At 32.6% G+C, this 13225-nt stretch overlaps 1 protein-coding gene across 2 annotated transcripts in view; it reads right to left on the bottom strand.

The window, feature by feature from the left end:
• Nucleotides 1-13225, bottom strand: part of LOC106464738 (retinal guanylyl cyclase 2-like) — a 101758-nt gene that overhangs the window by 19099 nt on the left and 69434 nt on the right. For both annotated transcript variants that reach the window (XM_022393009.1, XM_022393014.1), the window contains 4 exons: nt 8455-8626; nt 5078-5218; nt 1982-2174; nt 763-934 (listed from right to left, as the gene is read on the bottom strand). In XM_022393009.1, the coding sequence (XP_022248717.1) occupies nt 763-934; nt 1982-2174; nt 5078-5218; nt 8455-8626 (678 nt within the window). The remainder of the gene's footprint in view (nt 1-762; nt 935-1981; nt 2175-5077; nt 5219-8454; nt 8627-13225) is intronic.

Below are 13225 nucleotides of genomic sequence, written 5' to 3'. Positions count from 1 at the left end.
TTTTTGCCTTTTTTATTCAGGTACAATATAATCTGGTAAAGGAGAACACATGTGAAAAACAGTAGTCATCTTCATCAAGGTGGGAAAATATGATAGAATGTTGCCCGAGTGCTAGATTTTTTGGCACAATGTTTTCCGTAGTTATATTTTCAAGAACTGTATAAATCATACTTATAGGATAAGATTTTTTCCCGTTGAAAAATGGGCACTTAAGAAAGCCTGACTCATACTTGTTAGTGGAGAAAATGGAACCTCTCTAAATATATGTTACAATAATATTCTTTTGTTTTACTAATTTATGAAAGTTCATAATAAAATATAGCAATTTTGTCAGAGTTTTGTTGGCTTAAAACTACAGTGAAAAATCAATAAAATGCTAGATAAATGTTAGAATTATCAACTGGCACTTCTACCTATCAAAGATACTGGACTAGTTAAGAGGTTATAAACAAATTTACTGCCATTTTGATAACACAATAAATGCCTGTTTTTTTGTTGTTTTTTTTTCAACATTATATTATGTTTTGCTATAGTTCATTCATAACTCATAGTTACGGGATCTTTTTCTTCACTGGGATAGGACTCATAATTTCTCATCTAAGAAATATTTACTTTTAGAAAACAAAAACAACCACATCTTGGTACAATTAGAGTACAAAAGTAGGTAGCATAAGTTTTTTGATTATTATTAACTAACAAGTCAGGTAACTAAATAGTAAAAAGCACCTCTTTCATTGTCATTATTGAGGATGCTATTCTTACCCGTGTGAATTCCAATACGTAGCATTAACGGTACGTTGGGCATATGTCTAATTTTGAACTTGCCACAGACATAAAGTAAATCCAAAGCCATGGTGGCAATCTCTTCTGCATGGTTCTGTATGCGTTCTGGGAGTCCTCCTACTACCATATAGGCATCGCCAATTGTTTCCACCTGGTAGCAACAGTAATAACAATAAACAGGCTTATGATCTCTATAGATTTGTGGTAAAATAGATGAAAAATGAAGCCATAAATAGCAGCTAAACGAAATCTAAAAACAGAATTCGTATTGGGGTTTTGGCTTAAACCAAAATATTGATGAATAACGGCTATGATAAAACTTTTCTTCTGTTTCATTACGTATTATCTTGGTTATTTCAAACAAAATGAGAGCTACAAAAGTTGCTACAAACTTTTCTTCATTTTTTAACAATGGTTTGTTTGTTTATTTGAAGTTAAGCACAAAGCTACACAATGGGCTATTTGTGCTGTGCTTACCACGGGTATCGAATACCTGGTTCTGGCGTTATTAGTCCAGACTCTTACCGCTATGCCATTGGGAGTATTTAACAATGAAACACATAGGTAACGTTTCAGCAAGTTTTACATAATTGAACCAATAGCATATGTTAATAAATTTTCGCTCTTAATCTCATCAGTTTATGACTGAGAAAAGGTTTTCCTACAAGTTGATTAAAGTCCATGTAAACATGGTTTTGTCAAACAATTAAAAACAAACGAAAATGTTAGGTGATCTAACACTAAAAAATGTTACATTCGGAGTCTTCAAAATACCAGATTGGTGTTTTTCACAAAGCTATAGCCAACCAGTTTATTTCGATCACAGACAGTCAGCAATTCAAAAATCTTTGTCGTTTGAAATATATAAATGTGAGGGACTTTGAAATATAAAACAAAGTTTTAAACATTTCCATCCAAGAAGATTTTCGTTAGAGATTTAAATTGTTTATGCATACTTGCAAAATTTATATCTATGTGCAAGATGTTAGAAACGTCTTTCCTTTCTTTCATTTTATAAATTAAAAACACTCTCAAGGATTACACAAATCCTGAAGAAACAAAACCTCCTTCAGATAATGTTACTTAGCTAAATCTTTATCTCAGATTGCCAAAGTATGATGAACTTCTTTCACGTCCAGTTTAATTCTAATTTTTTACAGATGTTTAATTCGAGAATTTCAACCAAACTACAGCTTACCTTGTATACATTATAATGGTCAATAGTGTTATCAAATGCCGTGTACAGATCGTTCAAAAAATCCACTATTTCCATTGGTTCACTGTAAGCAGAGATGGTGGTGAAGCCGACAATATCACTGAAGTAGATAGTGACTTCCTCGAACTTTTCCGGTTCTACAGGTAGCCCTGCTTTTAGGTTTTCGGTAACCATACTGTTTTAAACAGAGAATTCATACCTCAGTGTTGTCATAAACTTCTTACCAAACAACTCTAGTATATGTAAACATTAAGTAAAAACAGAGTAATTTCTCTTTACGTTAATTGTATCGTTGAAGCATATTATACTAAGCTCAGCTTTTAACAACAAACTATATACACAGGGTTGTCACAAGAAAAGTTTGGATAAAAAGGTATGTGTGGTGAAAAACATGCATGGAAGGGTGGATCCATTTTGGACATGACAGGTTTACGTAGGAGCCTTTTGCAATGGAAACTATTCTGCAATGTTATTATCAAATGAAACGGTCGTCAGATAGAGCATGACCTTATCTCTCATATTTCAGCACTCTAAGTTCAATAACCCAAGTAACCTTTAAGAAAATAGCGGTGCAATAAGTGTCACTATGTTATATATCGTTATATGTGTTGCTATCGTATGGATCATTATAAGTGTCGCTATCGTATGGATCATTATAAATGTTGCTATCGTATGGATCATTATAAGTGTTGCTATCGTATGGATCATTATCTTTTCCGAAAACTGAAAGCAATATTCTTCAACATTTTTAAGGGAATGCGTCAGTTTCTCGTTGAATACTAGCACCAATTTAATCAAATATCCCTGTATACTTCTCACGCACTTCTCGTATTTTTCAAAATTAGTTAGTTCTATCTTCCCGAATCCTACTTTAGCTACACTATTACCATGGCTTCTAGCAATTCGTCCGTTTTGTTTTTGGCTTACTAAGGCTAAAAAACAACAGGAATGATAATTGCGACTAATTTCTGAAAGCTTTCTAGTAGCATCTTACTATTAATATGTGTTTATATTCTTGAAAGATACTGAAAACAAGGTACAAAAACTGTTCCTATTGATATTTGTAGGTTTTCCATTTTGTCACGTGATACTGAAAATCCGGAAATGGTAAAAACTTAAAAAATGCATTTACGAAAAAGGAAAAAAAAACACACAAAAACAACAGGTATTTAAACGTTTTGTTACAGTAAATGATAAAATGACAGACATATAAAACTTGCTGCAAAAATTCACTCAGAAACATAATGGTGTTTGTTACCAGTAGTTGTCATCACAGTTCGTAAACATTTGATAGAATAGACCAAGACTTCTCTTGGAAATCGGCTATAAGTGCAATGAAATTTTGGGTTCTGCTCTTTTTTTTCTCAAGATGACTTTGCAAAATTTTCTAGAACAACAACAGTTCAAATGGATTCAGGTGACCGAGACAGACTTTGAACATAATTTACCTCAAACCACTGCTAAACATGGCAGTATAGCAAGATGCATTGTGGGGAATGACTTAAAGTAAAGTCTTTTGCTATAAGATTTATCGACGTAGAAAGCACAAAACTGACCATAATATTACAGTGTAATCAAGAATTCGTGGGTATCTTAATTATTTCCAGGGAATTAAATCTAAATCGGCTACATATAGTAGGCTCACGCCATGGTTTTGTCTTAACTATACTTTACGGTTGGAACCTGTCCATCCAAATCAAACAATGGGTGGCAAGATTTATCGTTCCACATGATGGTTTTCCATGACTCTTCACTCCAATTTCGATGATTAGACACCATTAGCCCTTAAATGACGACTGTAACGAGTGATTTAAGGGTTACATTTCGTTCACAAAAATCCAGCAGCGTGGAGCTTTCTACGTAGAATTCAACAACACTGAACTTTCATTAAATTCTTTGGTGATGGGTGTAATGCTAGATGAGATGTACAGTTTCGTTTCACAATACGTTTTAAAGTTTGTGTGGACTGAGGAGGGATTAAATTTGGATTTCCGGACCTATGTTCTACATTAGCACGTACATTGCTCTTCCATTTCTTCGAGAACATTACCCATAGTTGGTGTTCATGAATAGTTTAGCTGAAACCTAATGGACGCTTTTACAATCAATGACGGATCTAATAACCATTCTTCTTTTTTTGTTTTGAAAATAAATGAGCTTCTTTCCTCGTGACATCTTGACTCTATCTGACTGACTTTAGAAACTATTGATTTTTACAAAGCCTATGCAGTAGTGTGATTAATGTGCACATTCAGTAGGAACTGGCGCATTGTAATATGGAAGGTGAAAATGATATATATGTAAACAAATCTGAATAATATTTGACTATAGAAAAAAGCTGTATTCAAATGGTAATATAGAACAAAAACAAATAAATAGATCCTACAGATAACGTGTGGTACTAATAAATATGAACATGCTCCTAGACAACACCTGGTACTAATAAATATGAACATGCTCCTAGATAACGTGTGGTACTAATAAATATGAACGTGCTTCTAGATAACACCTGGTACTAATAAATATGAACATGCTGGTAGATAACACCTGGTACTAATAAATATGAACATGCTGGTAGATAACACCTGGTACTAATAAATATGAACATACTGCTAGATAACGTGTGGTACTGAGAAATATGTTTGGTTACTTTTTCACCTGAGTGACACGTTATGCACACAATGAGCTAAATTGCCAGGTCAGAGACCCCCCGAGTTCAAGTACTACCAACCCTAATTTTGAATTGCGGACTATAATGAAGGGAACCAGTCGGTAGCATCCGCCGCCTTAAGCTGTTACTCTTAAACAAATGACGGGATTGACTTTCACAGTCATAACGCGCCCACAGCTAGAATTCGAAGCGTTTTGGGTAGCACCACGTCTCGAATTTAAGACCTTCGGATCTACAGTCTCATATGCTAATCACTAAGGCACGTTCGGGGCTGAGAAACATGAAGAGACATGTGGAAATACGTTTCTACTATGAAGTAAATAGATATTTCCAGAATACACCTAGTATTGAAAAATATTCATACTTAGCTTTATAACAGGTAGCGAGAAGAAAACGTGCATTTATACCTCGGTAGCATGCGATTCAATAGATGATCTGTCTTTTTCTTCTCTTCATCTAATTGAATTGTTCGTTCTTTGATTAAGTCTTCCAAGTTGTTGGAATATTTCTCTAGCATCTGAAACATGGTATCGACGATGTTGATTTTCCTGAAACAGTTACAACGTTGCTTTAAATTAACTTATTTATTTTAACTTCTGTAATTTAACAAAGTAAACTTAAGTACTTTATTTAAGGTATCTTGAAATTTCTCCCATAAAGAAGTCAGATAATTAAAAAATGGCTAACAAATTTAATATTAACTCTATATGCGCTATAAATCCGAAAAGATAAAGCTAAAGTTAAGCAGGGGTAAGTGCGATCAAATTATTCTTATGTGAAAAGTGAAACTAGATTCCATATTTATTAATTTATTTACAATTAAATCAAATCATGGAAATGAGTATGCATACGAAATATTTCTGACAGTATAAGAATTGAATTATGTACTATGAGATTATTATATATATTCGATGTTTTATGGGAACTTTTAAATTTACCAATAACAAAGATGGTTTACAAAATAAGAATTTTTAATGTTATTAATAAAGATGAAAATGCATAGATTCGGTTTGAAACTGCAGTAGAATTGAGAACTTCAACAACTTAAAATTCATTATCAATATTCTGGAGAAAAACCAACTTCATCTTGAGACCGTTAAGTAAGTAAATATTGACTTTCTGACACAGGGCATCTAACTTAGGTATTTTATATTTATACAATAATCTCATTTACAAGTCCAACATAGACAATATGTAAAGTTTAAGAATAAGCTACTGTTTACACTTTTCTATATACTTTGGAGATCGTCTTAAGTCTCCCGTTTGTGCTGAATGGATTATTATTATACATTTTTAGTTCGTCAAGTCAAAACAAGACATTTTCAAAGGTCGCTTAGAAAATCGATCCTGAAATTTCTACAACCTGTAGAAGTTTTTGAAAATTTCTCAATATGCAACTGGCTCAAGTATTTGGTTCTACTCCAGTTTTGTACTTAAATATATACAAGAACTAAGATCAGACGAAAAGGTCAGTATTATAACAAGCTAGTAAAAGTCATTTCAGTCAGTACTGTACTCCAGACCAGCTAGGTCGAGGCTAAAATGTTCTTAAGTGAGGAAAAGAAAATGTACACCAGTTTCAAGATGGTCATAATATAGATTTTTAATAACCAATAAAAAATAAACAAAATAAGCATTGCGATTGCGCAGCTCTTTGCAACGTCTATTGTACTAAGAGTTGATGTATAAATCAAACACATCATCTGATTCAAAATTTAAAAATGAAAGTCGTCAAACCACTATTAAAAGATGAAAAACTGGGTTTGAAATGTCTGAAGTGTGTGTTTATATATACAGTGATAAAACACATTCCTGGAATATTTTCTCACAACACCATCATATATATATATATATATATATATTTCTTTTTCTAAAGCGGATCTAGATAGCACATTTTAAATATTGGCAATGTTTGGACGAAGTGACGGAATTTGTGCTGATTACTTTTTCACACGGAATAGAGCAGAGAGTCTGAAACTCTATTAAAAAATAGACCTGAGGCGGGAAATGCCGTTAAGATAATTGTAGGTATTTTATTTGTAATTCTTTTACAGTACCAAAAATAAAAGGAATCGCTTTATGGCCCTTGAAATCAAATAACTTCCGATGAAAATATCTTTCTTTATCTATTTATTCATCAAATTTTAAAAACTGTTACAGTGCTAACTGTTTGTTTGTATTTGTTGAATTTCGTGCAAAGCTACTTCGCTAATCGCCTTAGTTTAGAAGTGATAGACAGTAGGTTTGTTTGTAAATTAAGCACAAAGATACACAATGGGCTATCTGTGCTCTGTCCCCACGGGTATCGAAACCCGGATTCTGGCGTTGTAAGTCCGCAGGCATACAGCTGTGCCATTTGGGGGCATAGACAATAGGGAAGACAGCTAGTCAACACTGCCTACTCTCAGTTCTTGGGCTATTCTTTACCAACGAAAAGTGGGATTAACAGTCAAATTATAATGCCTTCGCAGCGAAAGGTCGGACATATTTGGTGATGGGATTCGAACCTGAGATTCGCAGATTGTGAATCGAACGCCCTAACCACCAGGTCATGCTAGGCCAATGCCAACTGAAGGGAAAATATTGAATATTATAAAAAAAAACTCTTTACTTAAAGAGTCTGTTGTTTTTTTTCAACCTAAGGATCACTGAATGTTTTGATTGCAATTGTTTGATAGAAGTTTCTTCAGATTTCGTAAAGTTAGAAACGGTTTTGTTGTTATTTTACATTGCTATTATAGATTTGGAGGCAAACAACAAACAATAAAAAGAAATTATTCCGCATTGTCTTTACATTTACAAAAACATAGAATGTCTAAGTGAGATAGCTGTAGCAACCGCACACTTTTTTTTGTTACAGATGTGGATAGATTATTAATACTAATAACGATATGAGAGATTTCGATCTTCATAAAATGTGTCTTACTTATATAACTACTTTTCCTTATATTAAGTACTAAAAATACGTATTACCATTTCCTGAAAGTTATAGTAGCCAATCCTCTAGGGCACTTTTGTATCTTCAATTACACAATGTAAGAAATTGTATTTAAAACTGTAGCTGAGAAACGCGATTCTGGAACTCCATGGAGGCTTGTTCATTAAGCGATGTCCTCGCCAATGGCTTCATACTTAATTCACTCCTTCGTAGTTTAGAAATGAATTTATCACCATGTTCTTTTGTAGACTAATATCTTCTGATAAAAAGTTATTTTAATAGAGTTTTTGGTCAATGTTAATGGTTCACTGTGCTACGCTAAAACATATTACCATATAGTGATCTAGTACGGTTTGTGAACACGTTGTCAGGATTTAAATAATTTTCAATAGATAACGGTATTATTTTGGCTAAAAATGGCAACATTTTTATCAAAGGCCGGTAATTTAATCTCATTTACATTTTAAACCTATCCCCTTTGCAATTAATGCCTAACAAGTTCTAAAGGAAATGGACCAAAATATAAAAAGATACTCTCTTCACATTATAACAAGCTAATAATCAAAAGTACCATTCAGTTTACATAAGAATAAGTACAATCAAAGTTAAGCTAATCGCCAGTGGTTGGTGAACGCAAAACGAAAGTAATCAAACATGTTTGTCTGCATAGAAATAAAATAGAAATAACTATTTGCTAAGTAACGGTCTTAAAATAACTACGAAATGCGAGTTGCATCGTTGATTACCAATCGATGATGTTTTTACGTATTCATTAAAAAGTTATTTAACTGACTTTTGTGGACGAGAATATATTGTTACACAGATACAGTTTCCTTGGTTACATACTTTCCCTGATTTAGTCTTTTGAACTGCTCGTTAATTTGACCAAAGTCGGGCCTTACGTCGGGGTACTCTGCCCAACATTGTTTCATAATGTTGATAGCCTCAGGTGGTGCTGCCTGTTTGGAGACTGATGGCCTGATGAGCGGTGGGGGGCGCTTCAGTTTCTCGATCAGCTCTAGAAGACAAAAATAGAGATAATACATTTTTCAAGGTTTCTCATATTATTCTTCTACTTGTTTCAATACACGGGTGTTTAGATATGTAACCGTTAATTTTCTATTTAAAACAAATCAACGTTTGACCGTGATATACACAAAGAATAAAATAACTGTAATTGAAATACATGAAATATATCTTTGCAATTTATTTAGAACACATTGAAAACTAAATATCAAAATAGAAAATAAAGAACATCCATGATTTAAAGAAATACTGGTATAGATACACAAAATGAAAAAAAAAAGACAACTTATGATAACTTTATATTTAAAACAATTGTTGATTTCGAGTTGGGGCTGCAAGAAGCTTGTGAACCTCGTTAGCAATAAAACCTTGTTTATCTTCTTGTTAAAGATAACGAAAAATTTGACCCAATAGATTTTTGGCTCGGATGGTTCTCTTTTGTAACCATAGTTTCAGAGCCCACTATTGCTGTTCTAAACGTTCTGTTATGCAAGCTTTTTCTTCTTGCAAATAGGGCATTGAAATATTGTTGTTGTTGTTGTGTTTTTCTCTACATTGCTTAACAATTTATTTATACGATTGTCTTTCCTCGGAAGGAGCTGTAACATTATGCTTCAGAAATGAGGCTTTTTGTGGTAGCATTGCAGGTCGAGTGATTAGAAATTTGCCATAAAACATAAATAAAGTTGTTAAATACACAGCCCCTGGTGCCACGGCTCGCTTCTGCAATGATACGTCAATTGTTCTGATAAAGTGCGATTATTCCCCTACATTATTGTTCACTTTGCGTTTCCTCGAAAGGAGAACGCTTGAGTTATTGTAGAATTCAATGTTTGCTGGTAGATCAAGAAACCATTAAAAAATAAAAATAAATGATAATCTGTATTTGAAGGTTGTTAATATTTGATTGTAAATTTTGACTTTTAAGAAAACTGCAGATACATCAACAGAATCGAACTATCGGTGGAGTAATTTTTGTATTTTTGCCAAAAAATGGTTTAATTATCATGATATTATTGTAACTTTTAAATGGTTATAATTGTAAAGATTAGCTTTGATTCATGTATTTTTACTTAAAAGTTGTATTAACTAAACAGAAAATTGTATATTTTACAATAGTTTGTTAGAAAGATGGGTACACTTTTCTGTGATTATGCGTTTTTTTATAAGATTTTTTTATACATTAATTGCTTCAGTTACTAATAAGACATCAAAGTTGTCAGTAGCGAAGTACTTCATATTTTTTTGATAAAATGTTTTTATTGCAAACGTGATATTCAAGCGACATAAGACGGAGAATTTAAGGGATTCTAAGTCTCTATACGAGTGTTCGTGAAGAAATTTGGGTAGGATTAGAGGGATTTTTAGGCTTCGTTTTGCGCAATAACTGTCAGTGATAGTATTCAGCAAGATCCAAACCAAGTATACATTGAGAAACAAGAAAAACATTTCATTAGATAGTCCACGGGTTTCCTTCTGTCATGTGTGATCAGAAATACCATAATACCCTACTTAAGTGTCTCTTGAGGACATTAGATGATGCTAGAATTTTCTCCTTAAAATATCACTCTGTTCGAAATTCACAAGCACAACAGAAACAACTATGTAGTTGATTCTAAAAAAGACTCATTCCATTGCTGCGAGCGCTGTAATACCGTATGTTAACTGCGTTCTTTGCGTTTATTCCTTCGAGATTAGAACTTCAGCTTTTTTATTTTTCACTTTCTCTAAATCCTTCGTTTAGGGCAGATATAGACAAGTCAAACCTCAAGAGCTTTAATAAATGCCCCAATACAGAAAACAAAACAAAAACGCTTTTATTTTGCTGGAACCCATGTAGGACCACAACGTTGACAATGCTATAAAATGAGCAAAGTATGGGGAAGAAAATAAAACTTTGAATTTTGATTTTTACTTGTCATCGACAGCTAAATCTTTTCCTCAAAGACGTACATTTTAATTTTTTTTATCATCCTAAATCGTACAAGCAATTTCAAACAGCTGAAAACAACTTACATGATCACATGATTTTTCTCTGAGCATCAAATTAACAAGTTAAAATGAAGGAAACTAAGTAACAGCAAGTTAATTAACTACAACAAACTAAAAAAAAAAGAACCAAAAACACGAACCAAAAAACTTTAGTACAGTGTTGTATCTGCTATCTGGATCAGCAAGTAAATAACTAGTAATAATATACATATTTCATTTTTTAATGTTATTTAAGATTAAGTCTTACTGGTTGTTTTTATATTTCAATTTCAGCAAGAAAATATGTATCAGTTTCTTTCAAGATATACAAATTGATGCAACGTTCTACTTGGACATTTCAGTGGAAGATTTATTTACTGCCACGGAAAAAAAATGTATTGCTGAAATTAAGTAATTAATTGAATTCATAGAACATAAAGGTACTTAAAGAACATAAAAAATTGTAATTTCCGAAGTGAAGTCAGGCCTAAATATGGTCATTCAAAACAAATATAAACCTTCAGTTAAAAGTATATTCAAAATGTTTATTACTAGGTAGTTAAACATATACACCAAACAGAAACTAATCATTTTAATGTTAACCTGCTTGTAAATTCAAACCCAGCACTATTTCTATTGATACTTTACCTCTTCGGTTTTCAAACAGACAAATACAACGAGATGGAACAAGAGTTGCTCATAACATAAGTAGGCTAGATTAAATAAATATATTTTCACAGTGCATTATTTCATTAAAACCATGCCTTTTTTTTAATTCAAAAACTCGTTGCTTTCACGCGACTAGCCCGATATATTATTTAGAGTGTGTAGGAGTATGTTTTGTTATAGTGGAGATACATGTGAATTTGTCAACGATTTGAAGCAGTTGAAATATTATGATAATGTATACCCCATGGAAATTATGATCCTCACAATATATCATTAGATGAAACTAGCGAACTGCATAATAACTCTTATAAATCTTACTTTCGAATAAGATATAGGGTATTCGAAAAGCTGATTTTCAAACACTTTTATGTTAAGCAACCTTATTACACTTGTTAATTACACAGACCCGAGATGGTTTTATTGTCTTGATATTTTTACATGTTATACTGTAATTCCTGTACGCTGAATCCGAAAATGATATCCATTTTTCTCCATCCCGTACAGATTTTTCCCAAAATATTATAACGCAATACATAAAAGAAAGACCATAACACGTAGTTTTGAGACTGAAAGACTTAGATTTCACAAAAAAATCAGATGAATGAGGATGCATATTCGTTTGACATCAACGTTCTTCCCTTTTCTTCAGTTTGCTTGTATTTTTGTTAACAAGCATAATAAGAAAAAATTATTCATTGTGTTAAACTAAATAATAAATGTATCTAAATGGGAGTTTTTTTCCTTCCCGAATTGTAAAAAAAATCCTTACATGATAGAAAAAAAATTAATATTATTTTCGAAATCTGCGTAGCTGAATTATAAAAAATCCGTTATTAAAACTTTTATGAAGTTTAAATTCGCAGGCCTGTGTTATTGGTCAAAATGGTGAAGAGTTAAATGGGTTGGCTAGGGGCTCGAGCCTTCTCCCCGCTCTTATAAACTTCTTTTAGTGTTTGCTGAAAAGCTTATATTTAAGCCACCTCATGAAAAATTAAAATTTTGGTAGTATAGAAGACACATGGGTTATTTTGTCTGTGGATATATTTCTATAGCATTATCATGGTAAGTATCTAAATATTAGATTTACTGTTGAAACTAAAGTTGGTAACACACTCCTCTTTTTAGACGTGCATGTCGCAAATAACCATTTAAAAACTTAATACTAAAGTATTTATCATAAACCTACTTTCACAGTTATATATATATATACATTTACTTTTACATTTTATTCCATCACTAATTGAAGAATATTTGGTTAGTGCCCTAATCTACGGAGCCTTTGAAATCTCAGGAAATCACACCAGAGAAGTTGAAAACATTTGAAAGCTTTTTGAGAGAAACAATCTTCCACTGCCTCTTCTAAACACGATCATTTCAGCTCAAATCAACAAACTTAGTGTTCTGTTTGATGTTATGTATGATGTTCCGAAGAAAACAGTCATTTTAGTTAAGCTATTTTTTAGATCAAATAAAAAGTTATATATTCTAGTTCAAATAAAATGCGTCTTCAAAACACAAGCAAGTTTAAACATTTTTTTGAAAAATTGTATAGACGAAAATAACCACTTAAATACTTCACTTATATTGTAGAATTTAAGCTCCCAAGATGTAACTAAAGATGTACTCGAGACTACCATTAGAAGGCACTGCAGTCGCATCAATGGATATTGTAAGATTAAGAGCTCCGAACTAGCCACTGGTTGAAGGCTTTTAATGTTGTGCCAGCTTTTGAATTGTTTTTGTATTCGCACAACATGCTCCAGAATAACTCCAGTTGTCAAAATTAGGAAATCCCATTTAATGAGCCAGTCACGGCTCAGTGGTAAGCCTGCCGGACTGTGGATCCAATGTTCTGTGGTTCGCGCCCTATTACCGATAAAACAAAAAAAAAAAAAACAAACGACGACTACCACTACTTAGTATTAACTAAACAAAGTGGTAGTTAGTAAAC

The sequence above is a fragment of the Limulus polyphemus genome, unplaced genomic scaffold, assembly GCF_000517525.1.
Source record: "Limulus polyphemus unplaced genomic scaffold, Limulus_polyphemus-2.1.2 Scaffold63, whole genome shotgun sequence".
Classification (NCBI taxonomy): Eukaryota; Metazoa; Arthropoda; class Merostomata; order Xiphosura; family Limulidae; genus Limulus; species Limulus polyphemus.
The sequence above is the reverse complement of the archived record's forward strand: the minus strand, read 5'-3'. Positions and strand labels throughout refer to the sequence as shown.